The sequence below is a fragment of the Suricata suricatta genome, chromosome 1, assembly GCF_006229205.1.
Source record: "Suricata suricatta isolate VVHF042 chromosome 1, meerkat_22Aug2017_6uvM2_HiC, whole genome shotgun sequence".
Taxonomy (NCBI): Eukaryota; Metazoa; Chordata; class Mammalia; order Carnivora; family Herpestidae; genus Suricata; species Suricata suricatta.
Window position 1 is genome coordinate 2592647 of NC_043700.1, and position 22702 is coordinate 2615348.

At 45.1% G+C, this 22702-nt stretch overlaps 1 protein-coding gene across 1 annotated transcript in view; it reads right to left on the reverse strand.

Moving 5' to 3' along the window:
• Positions 1–22702, reverse strand: part of CSMD1 (CUB and Sushi multiple domains 1) — a 1512254-nt gene that overhangs the window by 268465 nt on the left and 1221087 nt on the right. The window contains exons 38-40 of the mRNA XM_029933196.1: positions 11103–11294; positions 10518–10644; positions 851–1053 (exon numbers count right to left, since the gene is read on the reverse strand). Of these exons, the coding sequence (XP_029789056.1) occupies positions 851–1053; positions 10518–10644; positions 11103–11294 (522 nt within the window). The remainder of the gene's footprint in view (positions 1–850; positions 1054–10517; positions 10645–11102; positions 11295–22702) is intronic.

A 22702-nucleotide genomic window follows, 5' to 3' on the forward strand; every position in this document is an offset into this window, starting at 1 on the left:
TTGCAAATGAGATGATAATCTCATTTTTATTAGCAACTTTTTAAAGTATTCGACTGAGCCAAGCCCACTTTCTCATGGAAATCCTAAATACGGCTCACCAGTGACCCGCCCAGGGATAAGGCAGGCAGGACGGGGCTCACGTGTGAACTCCACTTGCTTAATGCCCACGGCTGGCCGGATATATGACCCCTCCATGGTGCCACTCGAAGGGCCCTCAAACGTGCAACTTCCACAAAATATGCTCCCTCCTTCCTTCTTGGGAAATGCTCAGTAAACACGGGCTGGACAATTAAACAAAATCAAAGGCGGAACCCATCCCTCAGGAGGTGATAGCGCAAACGTGCCGCCACGAGTGTCCCGTGGGCGAGCCCCCAGAGACTTCCGTCTCACCTGAGCCACTTGAGACCTTGGCCCGAAGCAGAAGAGTCAGGGCGCTTCTAGGCAGAGCGGCTGGGAGCGGACTCCTGGAGCGGCTCCATTGTGTGGGGACCTCACACCACAGTTAGGGACCCCGGCTTGGTTTGGGCTTGCAGGGGCACCAGAGGGGAACCTGACACTCAGGTAGAGACCTGCATCTGTCTGGGGCCCGGGTTTCCCTAGTGAAGTCAAGCCTTTAAGATCACGTGTGTATTTTTCCACGTAACCAATGCAATCCACTGCCTACCCCTTCCTGATTAACGAACAGCACTCCCCAAAACAAACTTTTCTTCTGATACATGTTTTCCAAATTTCCCATCATGCTCGACAGAAAGTCCCTCCATCCGCGGGGAGGCCTGAGAACCCACACCGAGCTCTGACTCGGAGGCACCAACGTGCCTCGAGGGTACGGGAGAGGGCGGCCGTCACCTACTTGAGAACTGGACGGAGAAGCCCGACTTGCTGATGAAGAAGTCGCTGTCGAACTGCAGGCTGAGCGAGCTGAAGGTGCTGTGGACGTCCTCGGGGAGCAGGGAGCCGCTCCACTCTTTCAGCAGGATGCCGCCGTCCACGGGGCCGTCCCACACCTTCAGGATGTCGTGGGCCGTCTCGGTGTCAAAGACGATGAAGTGCAGGCTGTGGGAGAGAGCACAGCTCGCACACTTACTCAGAACACTCATTCACCGAGAACACTGAGCACCGACGGCATGCACGCCGGCGCATCCCGTTTGCCCAAACCCACGGATACCGTGCGCGCCGTGTTACCTGACCACCGGGGAGGGGGTCGGGCTCCTGGGTGTGAGCCCACCGGTGCCCCTGAGGACCCTCTGTCTGGGACGGACCCAAACGGCCAAGATCTAGGCAGAGCCGCATATGAAGGGTGAAACAATGAAACGATTCCCCCTTTTAGACCATCAGTTCTGTTTCAAAGCTTTCTCAGGCTCACAAATCAAAGGTGAGCTTGATACTGCTTTGCTTTAAGCTAATCCCTGTCTGACGTTTATGGGGTGTCCGCGTGATTCCTGAAGCGCCCCACTAGGAGGTAGGATCCGAGCGAGAGAAACACTTGAAGGGCCGCGTGTCCAGCACGGAGATGCCGGCTGGCCGCTGACCCGTCTCCTCCTCTGCTGTGTTTCTATACGTTTCACCTTCAGAAAAATACATTATCTGCAATACCAACACGAAAGCGGGGATGTGTCACTCAAAATCCGTTCTGGATCACAGTCTGATCCACTTCTATCGGATTTACAGACGCTCCTGAGAGCAACGTAAAAACCCTCCACGTGTGGAAAGCTCAGTATTCAGGCAGGGCTGCCGCCGGGCCGTGCAAGCAGCCGGGAGAAGGACCACAGCGGAGGTACCGACTCAAGTCCCTCGCTCCTGACCGGTGGTTCCAGTCTCTCCTCCGCTGGGCTGCACAAAATCAAGATAAAAATCCTAACACGTTATATAGGAGGACACGGTACACGGATCTCAGCGACTTTTCTGCATACTGCATATGCAGAGGAAACTCCAGCTCACCGGGCGTGAAGTGTGAGCCGTGTGGCACAGTTTGTAGACGTCTGACACACAATGATTTTAGCCCGGAGGGAGCAGAGGCCGCAGCAGACTCTGCCCACCTGCTCCAGCGCGAACAGGCTGCCTCCGCGCCCGCAGAGCCTCTCCGACAACGAGGCCTCACACGTAAGGCCACACGCCCCTTCTCCCCCCTCACTCGTCTGTTCTCACCGCACATTTCCAACATGTGGACGGGCCGGTCCCACGTGCATTTCCCCGCCTCACATTTCCATTGGTTCCGTGTGTGCATGCACACAGCTCCCAAGTCTCTGGTCCTGTTTTGTACACTGAATGCTGACTGCGTAAGAGAGGTCAGGTTGGCATGGACGTCCTGGACCTTTTTCAAGCTGCTTTTTACATTCGGTGCTACTTACATGAAAGTCTTTCACACCGAAAAATGTAGATTTTGTTCCTTCACTTTAAAAGTAAGGGTAATTGCTGATTTTTCTAGCCCTCTACTAAAAGATAGTTTGTTTCTACATTTCATTTTTAAGGTGCGTGTGCGTGTGTGTTTACTTATTTATTTTTGTGGGAGGCTAGAGGACACACAGCGTCACATTGGCTGTGGGTGTGCAACACAGCGATTCGACAAGTCTGTGTTACGCCCTGCTCCCCACGAGCACATGGCCACATTCTCACATCTTTATTTTTAAGCTGATTAACTTTAACAGAGAGACAGAGAAAGAGAAGGGGAGGGGCAGAGAGAGAGGGAGAGAGAATCCCAAGCAGGCTCTGGACTGGTAATGCAGAGCCTGATGCAGGACTTGAACTCAAGAACCGTGAGATCCTGGCCTGAGCCAAAATCAAGAGTGAGACCCTCAGCCGAATGAGCCCCCAGGGGCCCTGCCACAGTCCCACCTCTTAATTATGGCAGTGGTGCTCCAGGAAGCACCCCTGTGAGCACACCGGAGTCTTTCTAGGCTCAGACAGAACCCCCTTTCAGACAGAGGTCAGTGAGGAACCGGGAGCCCATTCCCACGGCAATACCGCATCACAAGCTCCAATGGGTACGAATAAAGCTTCAGGTCAGAGAGAGGCATGTGTCCACTTCTGCCTCAAGATGTCTAGGAGGGTTCTTGTCAGGCAGAGAGAAATAAGGAAGGGAATTCAAGTAAAAGCAAAGAGACAGACATGACTAAACATAAATATGTCAAACATGTCAAAAAATAAAAGCTACAAATAAATGTAAGAAACAAAATGTTGTAGAGACAGTTTCTCTTCCTGCCAGGTTGACGAGGATTAAAACACTTCATGTGGTTTCAGTGAAAATGTGGGGACCCTTCCTTCTCATACATGGGCGGAGGCCATAGCTACTCCTTTGAAAAGCAATTTTGAAATGACCATAAAAACGGAAATGTGCATACACAGCATGGCTGATCACAGCGAAAAACTGAAAACAACCCAAACACCCTGACAGGGTGTGGGTTACATAAACGATGGCATAATCAGGCAATGGAAAAATGTGTGGCGCTACACAGAATGAGGCGGAATGACAGGAAAGGACCTAATGCGTTGACTATGTTTATTAACTGAGAAAATAATGCTCAGGATAATATTATGACATGATACTATTTGTATAGAAGTAATTCAATAAATAGATCGATGAATAGATAAAAGTGTATATATTTCTGTTTCAGAGTGAAATTATGGAAATACACACCAATCTTTCAGTAGTCGTCTTTCACATCTCGGGTCACAGCAAGCTACTCTTCAGCCCTTTTGTTTTTCTGTAACCCCTTCCCAGTGTTTCAAACATAAGGAAAATAGACACTTTGAATAGCATGCTCGGGAGCTGGAATTTATTCTGCACATTGTAAGCAGATGAAAAAATCATTTTTCATAGTGGGCAAGTGAAATGGTCATTGTCGCTTGATAGAAATATTTGTATTAAGACTATAAAAATGCGGGTGTGCCTTAGTGGCTCAGTCGGTGGAGTGCCTGATTCTTGATTTTGGCTCAGGTCATAATCTCATGGTTATGAGATGGAGCTGAGCCCCACATCGGGCTCTGTGCTGGGCGTGCCGTCTACTTAAGATTCACTCCCTCCCTCTCTCTCTCTGCTCCTCCCCAGCTCACAAGCTCTCTCTCAAAAAACAAAAACAAAACAACACTAAAAGACATGTAAAAATGTTTTTGCCATTTGACCCAGGAAAATTTTTCCTAGAAATGTATTCTAAGGTTTTAATAATAAATATAAGCAAAAGTTTACTTGCTATACTATTTGTCATGTGGTTATGTAGAATACCAAAAATTAGAAATGACATAAATAACTAATAAGAGAGAGAATATTTAACTACAGCCACTCACACTATAGAATATGCACAGGTACATGTAACATGCATGTAAGACATGACAACATGCTAACAAATGTAGTCTGGTAGTGTGTGTAATGTATGTATTTTTTTAAATTTTTCAAAATGTCTATATACGTCTTCATTTTTGGCCAAATCAAGTTGTTTTTAATAAAATAAAACATCTTCCCTAGAGTGGGAGCAGTGGACTGGAGAAAACCCTCACAGGACGGTCAGTGTTGAACAGGTCTCATGAACGAACAGTGTCCGGACGAGGGGGGTTGTGGCCACGGTGGGTGTGTGAGCACGATCTGGAAGCTTCGGTCGTGGAATTAGTGAGATGTGTGCATCACACGAGCATGGGCAGGAGAGCGGCTCAGGATATGAAGAGTTTTGCCTTCTGTCCCTGGATGCGTGCGTATGAAATGTTTGTTGAGGAGTTGACATTTTAACTGGGTCCTAATAGATGGGAAGAATCTGGAGATGAGGCAACCAAGAATAATTGGGGGGAGTGGATGTCAAGAGACAGAGCTGGTGTAGCATAGCTGGGATGGGGATGAGTCGGAGACGAATCTGTGAGGCACAACCCAAGTCAAAGACCGAATTACAGCACTGGCTAAGGAGCTTACCCTTCCTGAACAGCGATGGGGGTGTTGGAGCACTGGGGAGGGTAAAGCATGGAAAAGTCAGCTGGGAGAAGATTAAAATGAGGAAGGTAACGAGCCTGCTAAGTAAAGAGTTGGAAGAGTAAGATAAGAAGAGAGGAAGATAAACAAATGGAGATCTGACAAGGCTTTGGTTCATCTGCACCAAGTTTTTTCTAAGTGCTTATCACGAAGATATTTAATGTAATTACCAAAGAAACTCTGTGAGACATAGACCAACACCTTGGACTTTCTTTTTGGGGAACTACTGGAGTCTGAAGACAGAGAAAGAAGGAAGGGTGGGAGGTAACACTGATAATTAAAATCCCCAACCGCCTAGAAGGAGGTGGACATTAACAGAACAAGGGAACACAGAAGTAGAAACAGGGAAGGGAGAAATGGTAACAGTAATGATGGGAGCTGAAGTATTTGGAGTTTATCTACAGGGGTCTCCATGTCTATGAGACAGGGGGAATGCCAATGTTTCCACTGCCAACTATTTCTCCTGTATCTCCATCTGGCTTCCAATCCAATTTCACTTCCCATGTTACCACTTCTCATTGTTTTCTGTACTTGTGTCTTTGCCGACCAACACCCTTCTTCATGGTCTGTCCATGCAGAATGCCAAGTGGGCTTATCGAGGGAAACGAGGCAGCAATGCCACATGCCCTGTGCGTGAATGGAGTCACAGATGGGCACACTCAACCGCTCAAGGACTTCGAGAGAGAAGGTGTGGTCGCTCAGTGACGGGGCGTGCCTCCGTTATTTGTAGAGTGACACGGGGACTGAAGAGTGTGAAGAGAAGTCTGTTCTTTATGGAACTCTTCCGTCTACAAATGTCTGCGGACATTTCAGGTGCGTGGAGGAGGAGAGGGTTGTTAATTAACCAAGTCATAACTGAAACTGCGCCTGTGAGGATCCTGCAAAGTGAGGAGTGCCCCCCGCCGTCTGCCTCTCTCTCACGGGCTCCTCAGTGGCTGGGGAGGCACTAAACCCGTGAGAAGCCAGCCCAGACATGGCAGACTTGCTAGGACCAGCGCTCTCCTTCCTCACTTTGACAGCTGAAGTTCTTGTGGCCGGCAAATTCCTCACATTAGCTACAAAAGAGACGCATGATTTGTGGTATAAACAGGAAAGGAGAAGCCTGGATGTGTTGGTTCCTGGGCCCAGGCTTAGCTTCTATCAAAAGGCTTCCAGCTCAGGCTCCCAGCACACGCTAAGGCTCAACATTGAGATTGGACATACGTGTCTCATGAATGGAGGTCACTGGCCTGCCATTTTCCTCTTATTCTATCTCTTACGGGGATCTTGAAGTCCGGTCAACAATAAATTAAAATATCCCTACAACTCCAAGTCACACCTCACTGTCCTCTCTCATACAGGACAGGACAAATCAGGCTGAGATGAAGACCAGCAACCCAAATGTCACTTTCTGTAGAAGTCTGGTTAGGGGCAGTTTTGAGAATCGTGGTGAGTTTTTGATAATCCTGCATGAGCTTTTCCAAAAGAATTCCCCTCAACCTCCAGACATTAATTTCCTGGGAATTACTAGGCACAGAAATACTTCCAAAGTGAGTTTTCCAGACAATTACACTTGCAGAAAAACAATTAATACTAAGGAACAATATACACATGCAATTTGGTAAATGTGGCCTTTAATGCGCTTGCGGAAGATGTTTATAGTGCTGTTAACCTTTATTATATAAATTATAGCTATTATTAAATTATTAGCTTTATTATATAAATTATCAGCAGTAATGCACGGAGTCTCTTAGAGTGTGTTTACATATAACACTTGGTGTGGCTATTTTTATTACAATGTCTTGTGATCAGACTTTTAATTAAATTCAGCTCAGGTAACTGCTTTATAGAATATATGTTAAAATTGCAAACCTCCTCCAGACGCAGGTGCCCTATAATAATAACTACGTAGGGGTCTTCTATTGCCTTGAACAAAAAGTTACAGCAATACACAATCAGAAATTGCTCTGGCCTTCAGTGAGATCAAAATGGATCCAATAAGACTTGGCCCTGATGTCTGCTGACCCCATTTTTTAATAATTTCTGAGATGCTGTTGCTCATTCGTTCTTTGAGAGTAAAAAACATTGACATTAAATATATCATAGTCTGAATGTATAATAATGAATTCCATTTATACTATTTTTAAATACTTAAATTAATCCCTGAACTCCTGTTTGTATGACTGATGTATTCTGCATGATAAATAAACAGTTTAGTTAATATTGCCTGTTACCAGTGGGATAACTACGATTTAGTAACTAGCCAACAAATATAAAAGCTGAAGCCAGACCCTATTTTTCTGAGTATTAGTACCATTTTAAGCCTAATACTTTAAAAAAATTTTTTATTGTTTGTTTATTTTTGAGAGAGACAGAGCACAAGCAGGAGAGAGAGAGGGAGACACAGAATCCGAAGCAGGCTCCAGGCTCTGATTTATCAGCACAGAGCCCCATACGGGACTCGAACCCATAAACCGTGAGATCATGACCTGAGCTGAAGTGGGACACTTAACGGACTGAGCCACAGGCGCCCCAAGCCTAATACTTTTAACTATGTTTTTTTTTCCCCAAAGTGCCACACCAAAATTAATATATATTTTCTTAATGAAGATAAATCACCAGAAACATTTTGAGACAAAGTTGAACACTGATTGATTAAATTTATTATAAATACTGATGCCTCCCTCTTACTTTCCATATTGGGAAGGACTTTATGGCTTAAATCAAGAAGATACATTTACAAATTTGGTAAGGTAACCTCTCATATTTGAAAGATATGGAAGAGAAGAATGACATTCCCAGAACAACAAATTGGTGTATCCAATGTCTTTTTTTCCCCCGAATCCTAATGGTTAAACATCAGAGCCCAGTCCACGATATAAAAGTTCTAGTTTTTATTACTTCAACTCATTCTTTATTACTTTCTTTTCTCTTTTCTTATTAAAATGTTAATGAAGTGTTAGATTCACCTGCCAAGAATGAGTCCATCATTTGGTTTGCATTTAGGAGAACAGTGCTTATTTTAATTCTTAGGAAACAAATCACAACAGAACTTGTAAGAAATACAAAAATTTGAAATCTCCCTAAAAGAAACTATATCCTGTTTATGTCAAGTTATTTTGTGAATCATAAAATATGCCTAGAATTTTTAAAAATAAAACCAAGTGTAATGGCTTTTATAATACTCCAAACAAGCATTCAGGAGTTAAAGGTTAAGAAATAATATTTAGTTTTATTTAGTTCACTGGAAAAGTGCATTGATTTCCATAAAGATTATAGATTCTTAAACTGTTACTCTAATATACCTCATTTTGTCCCAGTAGATCAATAATTATCTAATTAGTCATTTATCTTAATGAAGGTCACAAATTAATTTTTAAATCAGTCATTATAAAATAACATCTTGCATTATACATGTGATTTACATTCCTTCTCTTGATCCCCTAAGTAACAATCATTTTCTCTTAGCCTTTGAACGTGGTAACAGTCTGTGCCATGTTAGTGTAGGTTCGCAAGACGTTTGAGGCACCCGGGAGGCTCAGTCGATCTGAGTCTTGGTTTCGGCTCAGAGCAGGATCTCATGGTTCCTTAGATCGAGCCCCATGTCTGGCCTGCTTGGGGTTCTCTCTCCCTCCCTCTCTCTCTCCCTCCCTCTCCTTCTGCCCCTCCAACTTTCCCTCCCTCACCCCCCCTCATTCTCTCAAAATAAATAAATAAACTTAAAAAAATCTCTTCATAAAGAAGGCGAGATGTTCATGTCACAATGTGGAAGGGAGCTGGTGGTTTCAGAGGACGGATGTCACATGAAAGGCACAGAGCATCATGGGATACAATATGCGTCTCCCCTCGGCTTTCATTCCATTTTACTGTCACTAAGGTGTAAAGTCACAGCATGATGGGTCCATGTCTGTTTCACATACATTACTAAGCTTGCTAGGGTGCCTTTTATGAATAAGGACAAAAAAATCAGTGCTTTATGAATGTTTCTATCCATTCCTTTGCCCCATAAAGAGGTTTCTGTGCTTGATCTCCCCCTTGGTTCCACTTCACATATTTGAAGAAGGAGCTGGATTGGCCATTTAGCCTCCCGTGGGCCCCCTGGTATACAAGGCAGTGAAGGGGTCAGAGACCTGTGGATTATGGTTGCTAGGGGTGGGGCAGAGTTGTTAACCTTTTTTTTTTTTTAAATTTTGTGAAGTTTCTTTATTTATTTTGAGAGAGAGAGAGACAGCATGAGCGGGGCAGAGGCAAAAAAAAAAAAATAAGGAGACAGAGAATCCCAAGCAGGCTCTGCACCATCTGCTCAGAGGAGCCCGATGCAGGGCTCAAACCCACGGAACCTAGAGTCAGATGCTTAACTGACTGAGCCATCCAGGCGCCCCGGGGTGGAGCAGAATTTTTGGACAATAAATTTTGTACAGAGATTTCAGGACAACTACAATGAAAGGGAAAAAATAAATGAACACAGTAAAACGGTTTTACAAACTCTGCAAAGGGCTATGTGCTCTCTTCTTGTTCATCAAAAGCTATAATCAAGAAACAACTTATTTTGAAATTACGTTTTGATTTATGTGCTGTGGTTTTTGACATAGCCTTCTGACCAGAACATGGAAAACATACTTTAAAAAGATTACTTTTCGTTAGTTTATTTATTGGTATAAAAAATTACCATAATAACTGAGAACCATCAATTGAAATAGAATATTTTCTTTTAAAACATTTGCACAATTTTCTGTGATTTTCTTAAGTAGGCTTCATGCCTAGTGCAGAAGCCCACATGGGCTCTGTCTCACAACCCTGAGATCAAGACCTGCGCTGAGATCAAGAGTTGAATGCTTCACTGACCCAGACACCCAGGTGCCCCGATTTTCTGTGATTTTTAAAGATTTTTCTTTATACGTGTAGCTTTAGATGGAAATGCTTTCTTGGTCTACCTCACATTTACTTTGGTACATTGCAAATGATATTCTCCCAAACCCTGTGTGCAAACCCCTTTTCAGTACGACTTTGCTTTTCCATTAAGGCTGGAAAGTATTTCGTCAAACCCTATCTTGCTCATGAGTTTTGCTTTGACAAATGGCACCAGAGCAAAAGCTGAAGTTGGAAAAGCACGTCATTGCTTGCTGCCGGCAAAGTTCACCATGATGGGTTTACGGAAGAAACGGCAATGTGGCATGGAGAGGCCCCGGCCTCCCTCCCCTGCAGCTGAGATCAGGATTCCTGCGTGAAGGCATCCTGGAGCACCCTGCCAAACCTGCCCAGGCCACAACCTCCTGAGAAACATGCAAAGTCATGGGTGGACAAGTAATTGTTTTATGCAACGAAGTTTTGGGGGCTGGTTTGTTATGCAGCAAAAGCTAACTGATGCATGTTCTTTCGTTTTCTCTTAACACAAGTTCTTAAAGGAATACCACAGTAAGCGTGTGAGCCAACAAAAAATGTATGCACACCTTTACATGTTTTACTTTGATTCAGAAACTTAAATCTAATCTTGGATAGTAATAGATGCACTATGATCTCCACTACAAAAGTAGAAGACATGCGGGATTCTAAGATTGCAAAGCGGAAACCAAAACGAAACAGGTACCTGATGGTCTTCCCCGGGTCCGCCTCGATGGTCCAGGTGCAGTGCAGGTTGTTGTCATAGGGAGCGGGGTAGCCAGGAGACAGGATGCGCCCTGAGGTGGCAGCGTGGATGTGACCACCACACTCCGCTGCGAGAGATGGGGACACAGGAGGGGATTTACTCCAGGCCCATGGAATTCAACCCGGTGCTTTTAAAAACAAACTCCGAAACCATCACACCCACATTGTATACAGAACCGAAAAAAAAAAAATCACATTTGTCCGTCTCCAGCATTTCTTTCCTCTATGCTTATTCTCAAGCATCATCCTGATGGAAAGGCGTTATCTGCTACGTAATTAAAGTCGTGAGTATAAAACAGTGACACACACGTGCTGTGAGTCTATTCATCCTGTGCAGTCTCAGTAAAACAGTACCAGGAAAGCGTTCTTCCCTACCTAAGACAGGAAACAACACGAGACACGCGTACCTTGGAAATACATAAAACCGACACCGGGGAGAGAGCAGAGGAACTCTGCCCTCTTCCAAGGCACCGTGGGGTCCCTGCTCGCACGTGTGCTTGTGTCCGGAAGCTGGCACCCCACTCACCCACACAGGAAGGCAGTGGCTTGTCCCACACTCTCCGGTCGCCACTCAGGCAGGTCAGGCTGCTGCTGCCGTGCATGGCGTAGCCTGGGTTACAGCTGTACTGCACGACGGTGTCCGTGAAGTGGCCCTCATCTCGGATCCTGTAGCCATAGTTAGGGACTCCCGGATCCTCACACTTTACTAGGTCAAAACCTACGAGAGAGGAGGGGAGAGACTGGGTCGAAGTAATGGTAGACAGTACGTTAGCGTCAAACAAAGATGAAATAGGGCAGGTCATCCAATGCCCCTCTGCCCTCGGAGCTTGTCAAGAAAAGAAGGTTGTGGATTTCAAAAGGTAAAAACGAATGTGGGTCTCAATTCTTCCCAAATGTAACCAGTTGTTGTCTTGTGATGTTTGATAGTTTTATTTGCTTTTGTCTATTTATATGATTATAAGAATCTTTTTTTCCTAAGACTTCCAAATCCTCATCTGGTAATCCATACTACCCACCAGCATGCGGGGTCTCCAGTAAGCCCTAGAGCCTTCTCTCACGGAGCTGGAAGCGTTTCCTACTTCCACATCCCTTCTCGGTCAGGCCCAATCTTTCCAGAAGGAGGGGCGGCCATGCACGGAGCCCACAGGGCGCTCTTCAGGGTCCCTACTGCCAGCTCTCACTCTCGGCCCAGTCATGACCCCGCACCTTCACACCACCTTCCTCTACAAACACCAAGACCTTGAGCTCCACGGGAAATTAAAAAGTCGTCCCTCCTCACGGAAGCCAGGCTCGTGAATTTCCACCTGCCACACTTCTGGGGCGTGCAGTTAGGGGGGCTTCCGGGCAGCTAACTCCATGTACAACGGAAACTCCAGGAATGAATCACTATAATGACTTCATCAAACTTAGCTCTTAAACTCAAAGAAATAGGTGACAGAAATGAAGATTTAGCTTCTGCGGAACTGAGAGCTGCACTGCTCTCATGGGAGGCGGTGTATTAAGGTCGTGGAGACAGTCTCACACTAACATCTCCCCTGCTATTGTGATGCAAATTTTGACCAGTGAAAAAGTAGAGCTGGGAACTTGAAGTACCACATGGCCTGTTGACATTAAGTTCCACCTAACTTAGACTTCTTCCTTTCAGAAAGAAAGAAAGAGAGGGGGGAGGGAAGGAAGGAAGGAAGGAAAGGGAAGGGAAAGGAAGGGAAGAAGGTAGAGAGAGAAGAGAGAGAGGGAGAAAGGGAGAGAGGGGGGAGGGAAGGAAGGAAGGATGGAATAGTGATTTCTGGTAGGTCGGCCTGCCAGACTTGCGTTTTGAGACGTTTTCCATGGAGGACAATATACCCATAGATTCACAGTATAATGCCACCCTGATGATCTCTGTATAATCAGGATTTGAGTTCTGCAGCCTTGTAAAGGAGAGAGAAAATGATATGTGGTCATTTATACTCAGTTGCTGAGTCTTTTTCCTAAAAGTCACTCATAAAGTGTTAGTCTCCGCTAACTAAGCCTTTACAGTAAGTCTGATGCATTTAAGAAACCCAGATACGGAAACACCGTGAACCATGAGTAGGCTGTTCCGTGAGACGGGCAAACGTCTCTAGTAAATCTGAACTTGACACACGAGGGATGTCTGGCGGTACGGTGGCACGTGCACCAGCCGTCACATGACCACAGCTGAGCCAACGGCCCTTGAGATGGAGGACAAGTGTGTTTCCGGAATGAGTTATGCTGGCAAACCAAGGTTGTACTATAATTTTAGTTCAAGATGCCCAGAAGGAAAGAACATAAGACAATATCAATTCCAGTGCAAAACAAAGGGCTATTTTAAATTCCCACGGAGGGGGGCAGGCATGAGGAGAAGGGTCTCGGGGCTCATGCAGATGTTTGATGAGTCTACTCTGGCCACAAAGTACCAACGCGCTGGCGACAAAGTAGGATTATAACCTGCTGACACTGTGTCTGACAGACAACCACGGGACGAAGCGTCACAAAAGGCTTTACAGATTAAAGTACTTCTCTTTTTACGAAGGGAAACAAAGAAATCTGAGTCTCCATGTGTTTTATGTGGTTCTTGGGTTGGAAGGGAGGGCATCCGAGCAGTGCCTTAAAGCAGGGCCCTAGGGAGTGAGGGTCTGAGGGCGGAACCGGCAAGGGGGTGAGGGTCCTCGGGGGCCACGCCAGGGAGGGGCCCACTCCTCCTAGCGGGCGACGTCTCAAATGTTTCACTATTTTGGAGTCAAATTAGGTATTTAAGTATCAAAAGCCACTGGAACATCAAATTGAAAATATTCAGTAGACAAACAAAATCCAGGTAGACTAAGTGTCAACAAGAGCCAGGGTCCACCCTAGTGTCTGTACCTTGTACCCGGATGCTGGGTAAACTGAGGCATCTGTATGAGGCGGCACGGCCGTGCACACTAATAGACTGCACAGGGCTTATCACTGAAGAGCAAGGTCCGGGCAAGACAGCAGCCCTGGGAGACACTTGTGCCCTCCTGTCCCACGGAAACTCACACCTGGGACGCAAGCTTCTGACTTTTCATGGAGGACCAGAAGTCTGGATTATTTTTTAGTTTAGAATAATGACTGTTGAATGAATAAATGTTCTGAAAGTGGAGATGTTTAAAATCCAGAATCAGATTGTTAAAGCCAGACGTGAGGAACACAAAGGACTAGACGGTTTACTGGCTTTTGGTGAAGGCTTTAATGAGACTCAGAACGGGGAAAAAGTTGGCAAATCCATCTAATATCTCTTCTTCTTTTTTAAAGTTTATTTATTTTGAGAGAGACAGTGCAAGCAGGGTAGGGGCAGGGGTAGAGAGAGGAGAGAGGGAGAGAATCCCAAGCAGGCTCCATGCTGTCAGCACGGAGCCTGGTGAGGCTCAAGCTCACGAAACTGTGAGATCAGGACCTGAGCCAGAATGAAGAGCCAGATCCTTAACTGCCTGAGCCCCCAGGCCCCCCAACGAATGCTTCTACACTGAGCTCTGAAACACAAGCACCTGTCAGGAGGACTACGGCCTGGACACAGAAAGGGACCCGCTTGGCCCGGACCCTCCGTGACGCTGGCCTCTGGCTCCTGGTTCCACGGGAGTGTTCTGTGACAAGAGACTTCCCGTGGGGGAGCGGTGTGCCCGCACTGACAGGAAGGACACGGCGTTCCCGTGTGACCCATGTGCCTTCTCAGGAGCCGCACAGACCAACCTCTGCAGCTAACACCTGCGTCCAAACCTTTCTGGGGGACAAACAACAAAACCAGTAAAGATGTGCTAATAAAAAAAGTCTGCCAAGCCTTATTTGGGTTGATGTTTTTCGACAAACATTTTACAGCTTTTTCTATCATTTAATCTTGAATTAAACACGCACACACACATGCGCGCACGCACACACACACATCCTATCAAATAGACAGTTAAGTCAAGTTATCTCTGGTAGGGCAGCTCCTATTTCCAGTATCGGTGGTACTTTCTTCCTATGGTGCCTCTATGATTTTTTCAAAAGTTCACTGAACATATGGTATCTGTCCTTCTCCGCCTGACTGACATCACTTAGCTTACGTTTTCACTCACAGGTCTGACTGGAGAAACCTAACAGAGGACCATGGGGAGGGGAAGGGGGAAAGAGAGTCAGGGAGAGGGAGGGAGGCAAACCATGAGAGACTCTTGAATACTGAAAACAAACTGAGGGCTGAAGGGGGAGGGGGATCATGGGCATGGAGGAGGGCACTTGTGGGGAAGAGCACTCGGTGTTATATGGAAAACAACTTGACAATAAACTATAAAAGAAAAAGTTTGCTTCAGTGTTCAATGGCATCATGCAATTTCTTATTTATTAAAAGTCCTGCACTTGATTCCTAAGTGTCCAAAGCCTCTAGGCCCATCCAATGTCATGATATGAAATATATTCCTCTTCCCTGCTAGACAGTTGAAAAGTATTTGAATAATCCAGAATTCAGTTTTCCAACTTTCAGTCCACCAAAGAGAGCTTTGTTCACACAAAATGCCTCACATGACGTAGTAATTCATTTCCAGTTATGATGGGAACCGCAGACATTTGCTCCTGGAGGAAGCAGTGTGGATCAGTTTGAAAGGATGGAGAACTCCCTGGTGGACTGGCGGACTCCGTGCATCCACAAGCACCAGCAACACCCCGCTCTGCCGCCTCTCTCCACAAACGGAAAGAACTCGTCTCCACCAGGTCTGTGCACTGTGTGGTTAAGGGGTCGTAGAATCATTGCCTCTGACACATGCCAAGACTGCTTTCAAACCCTGGTGAGCGACGCTGCATGGATGTAGAACAGCAGCATTCCGAAGCAGCGAAGTAAAACTCTCTGGTGTGAATTCCACGTTCATTTCAGGGGGAAAAAATCCTGTGGTTTATCAAAAATATCTCAGAAAGTATTGTTAAGATTTATCTTTAGATCTCAAAGATATCCCTCTACAGAAGAGACTACCATTTTAATCTGAATCTAAAACACGGATAAGATCAGTCTGGATGCTGCTAAAGGGTGACGACGTCAAGAATACAGAGAAGGTTCCCATGGCATCGGGGAGCCACCAGCCGCAGGAGACCAGCGCGGCAGGCCCTGGTTCTGCGTGCTTACGTCACGGAGTCTCTAAGGAAGAGTAAACCCAGTTGTTTCAAAACATCTATTAAGAGTTGCGATGGTTATTGGATTTCTTCAGTAATTTCATTCGTGTCTGTTTCCCTGTGATTTCTTCTGAGGTCATATAAGTACCAAAGATGCTCTGGACTAAATGTTCCAGATAAAACAGGTTGCAAACACCAGGCAGATGGAAATGACCACCCCACAACTGTTACACTGTTTACCCAACTTTAATACGTTCTTAAGGATTAAATGGTATCTAGGGCCGCCTGAATGGCTCAGTCAGTTAAGCGTCTGACTTCGGCTCAGGTCATGATCTGTGGTTCACGAGTTCGAGTCCTGCATCGGGCTCTGTGCTGACAGCTCAGAGCCTTTTGCCTATTTCTGATTTTATGTCTCCCTCCTCTCTCTGCTCTTCCCCCGCTGCATACTCTCTCTCTCAATAATAAAATAAAATATTAAAAATTAAAGAAAAAGATTAAATGGTATCTGTCTTGAACATCTACCAAAATAACACTGTTACAAGAGACTTTCACTGAACTCTCAAGTATTTGGTCTAGTTCTTATCTTCCCCATCAATACCTGTGTGAAAGCAGAACGGGTCTGGATCTGATCCCCTCTGTGCCTGCAGGCTGAACGCCAAGGCTGCCCTCACGAGTGCCTCCAGCCTCCGTCTGAACGCCTTCCGAGAAGGTGCTTTCTAATTTTTTTTATGTTTATTTATTATTGAGACAGAAACAGAGCACGAGCGGGGGAGGCGCAGAAAGAGAGGGAGACACAGAATCCGAAGCAGGATCCAGGCTCTGAGCTGTCAGCACAGAGTCCGACGCAGGGCTTGAACCCACGAACCGTGAGATCATGACCTGAGCCGAAGTTGGCCACTTAACAGGCGCCCCAAGAAGGTGCTTTCGTGTGCAGGTGAGCTTTGAGAACCACAACTGAACAGAATTTACAAATCTCTGATATCTTTGCCTACAAACAACTGGAAAAGCTTCAAATATTTATCGGACCCTGTTATCATTTAACTTTACCTGAGAGTTATTTCAATTTGAGTAATGTACTTCTCAGTAAAAATATCCTTAGTAATCTAACAAAAGGTTGCCATGTGCCAAAAAGAAAAAAGAAACAAAAAGCAATCAAAAACAAAAACAAACAAAACACACCAACACACACAAAGGGACATGCCCTTCACATTTGCATTCAGTAAAGATAAGTAGAGTAAAACCTTGGTTTGCGAGCATAATTCATTCTGGAAACACTTATCATCCAAAGTATCAAAGTGAATTTCAAGAGCCTTTGGCTCAGCTGTGATCACGTGATATTCGGCATCACGCACTGCTCATCGTGAAGATATCGCTTGTTTATCAAGTTCAAATTTATTAGAAATGTTTGCTCGTCTTGCGGAACACTCAGTGAACAAATTGCTCGCAATCCAAGGTTCCACTGTACAGTGAATTACTCGTTTTTGTAAGCTCTTGGATTTGCAGTCATCTGGAAAGAATTCTGCTTGAGACCAGAGCACCGCTTCAGGCTGCTTTGCTGGTTCACTTGAAAAGTCGAGTTCATTGACAACGAATTTCTTGAAGGGTGTGAGTTCTGCTCTCAAACACAACTCTCATTATTTAAGAATGAAACTCGAGATAAAATATGTGTACTCGCAATGGGGTTTCAAATTACTATTTACTAAATTACACATCAGTGCTGCTTTTTACCTATAGCTGTTCTTGGTTTCAAATTCAGTTTTTATCAGCTACTTTTTTTATTGTTTATTTTCACTAACTATTATTTTATGACCAATGTTATTTCATGATTATGTGAGATGATACTCTGAATTTCCCCCAAATAGTATTATTCAACAGGATGGTAAAAACATTTGAACAGAAAAAAATGAACTCCTGAAGCCGAGAGAGAAATGTCAAAAAGCGTGTTGAGGTCTGGAGTGAATATAAGATCACCAAAGTAGTTACATCTCTGGAACCTCTTGGTTTCCATGAAATGTGTCACTCAGAAACCGTAAAGTAAGGCAATCATAGCTAAGAATTCTTGCAGCCAATCGTAAAATATTTTGTAACTCTAAATATGATTGTATAGACCCAAAATGAGTCACTAATGTGGACTACACTTTGGCCCTGTGTGGAGCACATACAGTGGCTCAAGGTGTTAACACCAGTTCCGGGAAGGCTTCCTGGAGGAGTTCGCACTGCCCACCTCTCACGGATGCCTGATACTGCACACTGCTCATCGCTGTTGAGGGTGGCGGGCTTGCCCAGCCTCAGGGCCATTGGAGATGGATGGGCCAAGGGCATTTTGCTCTGCATCAATTTTTAAATGCATCCAACTGGGGAAGATGGAAGAGATTGTTGTAACTCACACACCGTGGTAAGAACTTATCACCAGCGCATTGTCTAAATTTTTAAAACAGATTTACTATGACTTATGAGGCAAGAAAATGTGTTAGTTACTGTGAGTAGAACTGAACAGGACAGGACCCTCTTATCCATGGTCTACTTACATACACAGCAAAGAAAGTACTTTAAAAACCATACAAGGGGCACATGGGTGGTTCAGTCAGTTAAGCATCTGACTTTGGCTCTTGTCATTATCTCATGGTTTGTGAGTTCCAGCCCTGCATTGGGTTCCCTGTTAGCACAGAACCTGCTTCGGATCCTATGTCCCCCTCTCTCTCTGTCCCTCTCCTGCTCATGCTTTTGTTCTATGTCAAAAATAACAGACTTAAAAGAAATATGATACTTGTTATGGCAAAGGTTCATGGCAAGGTTGAGAGAGGCATGGAAGGAAAAGGGAAGGTTGGACAAGGCTTTGCAGAAGAGAGAAAAGTGAGCTGTCCCAAAAGGACAGCAGACACTGGTGGTTCCACAACCGGAAGGGAAGTTTCCGGAGAGTCTTCCCTATCGCGCGGAGGTCTGGAAGAGCATGGCGTTCCCTGGATGCAGAACAATTTCCAGCTGCATGTGCACCTCACAGTCGCTTTGTCGTAAGCCCCCGGGAAGGGCTGTGCTGCAGCCCCGGGGAGAGAGCACAGGGGCTCCTACGCCAAGTGTGGCCCTGGGGACACTGGCGGCCGTGCAAGGAAGTGACCCACAGCTTTGTGCAGGTATTTGTACTTAGAGAGAGAACCAGGGGCAATATGACATATGGATTGGAGTGAGGGAATAAAAAACAGCAGGAAAAAATTAAAAGACATTTATCTCGCACAGAGTAGGCTGCACAAATGGGATACAGGGTAGTGCGGGGGGCAGAAGCAGGCCTGAGCAGAACACGCAAACAGGATGGTGCAGGCGGAGCCTGAGAGATGGGGAGAGGCGGCAGAGGGATGGCTGTGATGACCTGAGGGGGACAGAGTTCACACGAGGGCTTGAGGGAGAAGAGAACCATCACGTCAGGCCCTAGCAGTAGGGACACCCCCGTAACAAGCCAGCGTGGGAGTGCGGGAGACGCGGTCATCAGCACCTTCTTCTACAAACAACGACCAATACACATGCTCTTACGGTTTATAGGGCATGAAACAAGAAAATACCAAGTTCGCTTGTCCAAGAGAGGGACAGGGCACGATAAGGAGGTGCGGCGGACCGCCGTGAGCACCTGCAGACATAAATATGGAATCTGTGGGCCGCTGGCACCTCAGCCCTGACGGCCGCCTTGCGGGCCCCCTGCTCTCCTTCCTACTTTCTATTGCTTTTCTACTTCTCCCGATGATTTTTGTGGGGTTTTTTTGTATTTGCTACTTTTCATATTGGAGATAACAGTAGAAGGAATACAGAATTTTTTTTAAGGACTATGCTCTAACTAACTGAGCTATCAAGCTGCCTCAGAATGCTTTTTTTTTTTTTAATAAATGGGAACTTCTATAAATTTTTGTAAGTTTGGCTCCTTCTAGCATACAGAATTAAACTTACAGTCACGTAGTTAATATTTGCCTGGCATCACCATTCTGTGCGTTTAGATTATCCATGTCTCCTATATTTAAGGTTTAAGCAAAACTGTTGAAGTAGAAGTGACTGCTTTAATTGTAAATGTAAACTATTAATATTATTTTCATTACATGTACATTGTATGATTTCTGCGTGATCATGAAGCTAGTCATTTATATATAGTAGCTTAGTCTAGTAACATTTCACCTTATTGATAAAATACATTGAGAGTATAATTCTCTATTATGGTGTTTTCCTTTTCTGACCCAATATTAATGGGTATAAAAAATGAATAAAAAGATAATTGAGAACACATATCTGGAAAATCTCATTCTCTTATCTACGACATTAATTAAATCATTTTTAACATCTGCTTATAGTGTCTACTGTATTTCAGACACTTTCCTAGTTGCAGAAAATATAAACTTAACTGATCGCAGTCCTGGATCACCAGGAGCTCACAATCTGTACAGGAAGACAAATAACAATAGTTAACATCTGACACTTCCATGCGACATCCATTCAGTAATCCAGACGCACACGCTAAGCACTTAGTACGTGATACGTTTCACAAGGTACTAAGTCCTGCTGCAACCTGCAGGCACAGCCTTGCCCATCAGGGCTCAGAGTCTAGCTGGAAGGGTCCTGCTGCACCACCAAGTGCTCGCGAAGAACAGGAGGGACACACGTCCTGGGCAGCGGCTGGAAGAGCTCACTGCGCGGGAGTCTCGGGTCCTTCGTCAGGGCTCTGTGGGAACAGGACACCAGTACAGAGCAGCCCATTTACAGGCGGCCACACGGCAGGAGACGTGGCTGCTTCTGAATGAACCACCCGTACTTTCCAAGGGCCGCACAGGTGACCACAAGCAGCACGCCGTGCTGCACTGAGGGCTTCTTCCAGCTTTACGGATAGAAACAGGTGCGCGTACAAACGTATACACTGACACGAAGGAATATCCAGAAGTACAGTGAAACACGTCCAGCTGAGCACATATCACATTTCATTAACTACACAAAGTGCAATTTGATTGTTTCCAGAACAGATTGCCTGATAGAATGGTAGTTTTTAAATTCCCTATATGCAGAATAATTTAAGAAGTAACTTCTTCTCTGAAAAAGACTACTTTCTGGGGTTGGGGTAGAGTTAGCAATAATAGGTCTTAAAAAAAAAACAACTCAAGCATGTTTTCATTTTAAATTCTGCAATTCACTAATTGCTTAAAATACCTTGACTAGTCCAAGAATCTGATGAACTATTCTTGATTTCCTTAAAATTCAGCTATGGGAATTTGCAGTCTTGAAGAATCTTCATGGATAAATATGAAGTTCAGAACGGCTGAAAACACTAACAATTCATGCTTAAATAATTTGATATCAAAACAGGGAAGACGTTAAGGCTAGATTGAACACAGATTTTGCTAGCTCATGAAAATAAATATCAATATAGAACCAATATCTAGACAATGTGTCAAGTCAAAGACTTCTACCAATATCTTTATCAAAAATACCATAATTAAAATGTATTTTGCTCAGATTATAGTTGCATATTTTTAAACCCCAAGACAGTTTCAGCAATGTTTTTCTTAAAGAAACTTGAGCTTTCCTACAAAATTCAACTATGTAATTATTTTTAATGATAGAAAATGTTCAGGGTTTTTTTTTTGCCATATTGCTTATGAAAATCTCAATTCATGAAATGGAAATGGTGAAGACAGTGGGAAATGGGAAATTAGGAACATATCACTGAGTTATTTTGAAAACAACCATTTATTGGTAGTATAGAAATTTCAGCATATAATTTTAATCCCTGTGATCTAAAACTTGTGGGTTTTTTTGCATATATTTGTTTGTTTATGGGAATATCATGATTGACAATGCATTGGCTTTATATTTGACTTTAGTAGAGAACTACAAGCTGTGGTTAATTTACTGTTTTCACACATGGATCTCAGGGTCTTCTTTTCATTCAGGAACAAAGTAAATAGGCAGGCGGGGCCCTGACTCCAGATGTGTATTTCCACAAGGCGACCGCGCACGTGAAGGGGGCATGGGACGCGGTGCTGGCAGAACGCAAACTGTGCCGGGCAGCGCATCAGGCCGTTCTGTCCAGGACATCTCTTTTGATCCTGAAAATAACCTTACAAAATGGTGAATTAGAGGACCCTAAGTAGGACACACGGGGGAATTTCGCTACAGCCCAAGTGAACGGAGGTGCCCCCGAGGAAGTCAGCTTCCTTTCAGGAGCGCAGTTTCAGGTGTGTGCAGTTAAGCACACACAAGACTAAGGTGACGGTTCCTGATACAGAGTGAGTTCCCCTGGGAGTGGCCCCTCACCCCCCCAACCTGGTCTTGAGAGGAACCCCTCCCAACCTTGGCCGTGCCCACCCTGGGCTCCCTCAGGCATTCGTGACAGGGACACGAGGACTAGCCAAGACACATCCTGATCAACCACGTAAGAGGCAGGCCTGGCTCTTCTCACTTGCTCCTGAAGATTCACTGGGTTTGGCCAAAATAATTGTAATAAATAATGAATGAAAATCATTTTGGAAAGTCCCACAGGAGACCTAATTCTTCCTTGCTCGTAAAATAACTGTTCTACCTTCCTTTACCCAGAAAGGTCTTCCACATTGGATCAAGAGGCATGCCAAATTTACAGCCAACCAAGTGAACCTCACACTGATCGTCAAGATGTTATCCTGGAGGAAACTCGGGACGTGAGTCGTGGTTCTGTGAATACTGCTCTTCCCTCCCCCAGTCCGTGTAATTCTTGACAAGAAGAAAACAGAAAATGTGAGAAAGCAAAGGTGCCCATGGGAAATGTCTACAGGCCCAAGGGGAAGACATAGAACGGTGGGCCAATGGAATGATCCCACTGGAAGCGCGGCTGAGAGCCCCTAGTCAGACTGCAGGGGCCCAGGGGCACGAGGCCTCCTAGGAGACGGGAAATGAGGGTCACCTGACCCCTTCCCATGGTGTCCAGACTAAGTTCATTCTCGAGTACACTTTCCTTTACCTTGTCCCGCTTCTGTTCCTGAGTGGTAAACATGGATTGCGCTTCTTTCTTCCTGCCCCAATATTAGAGAG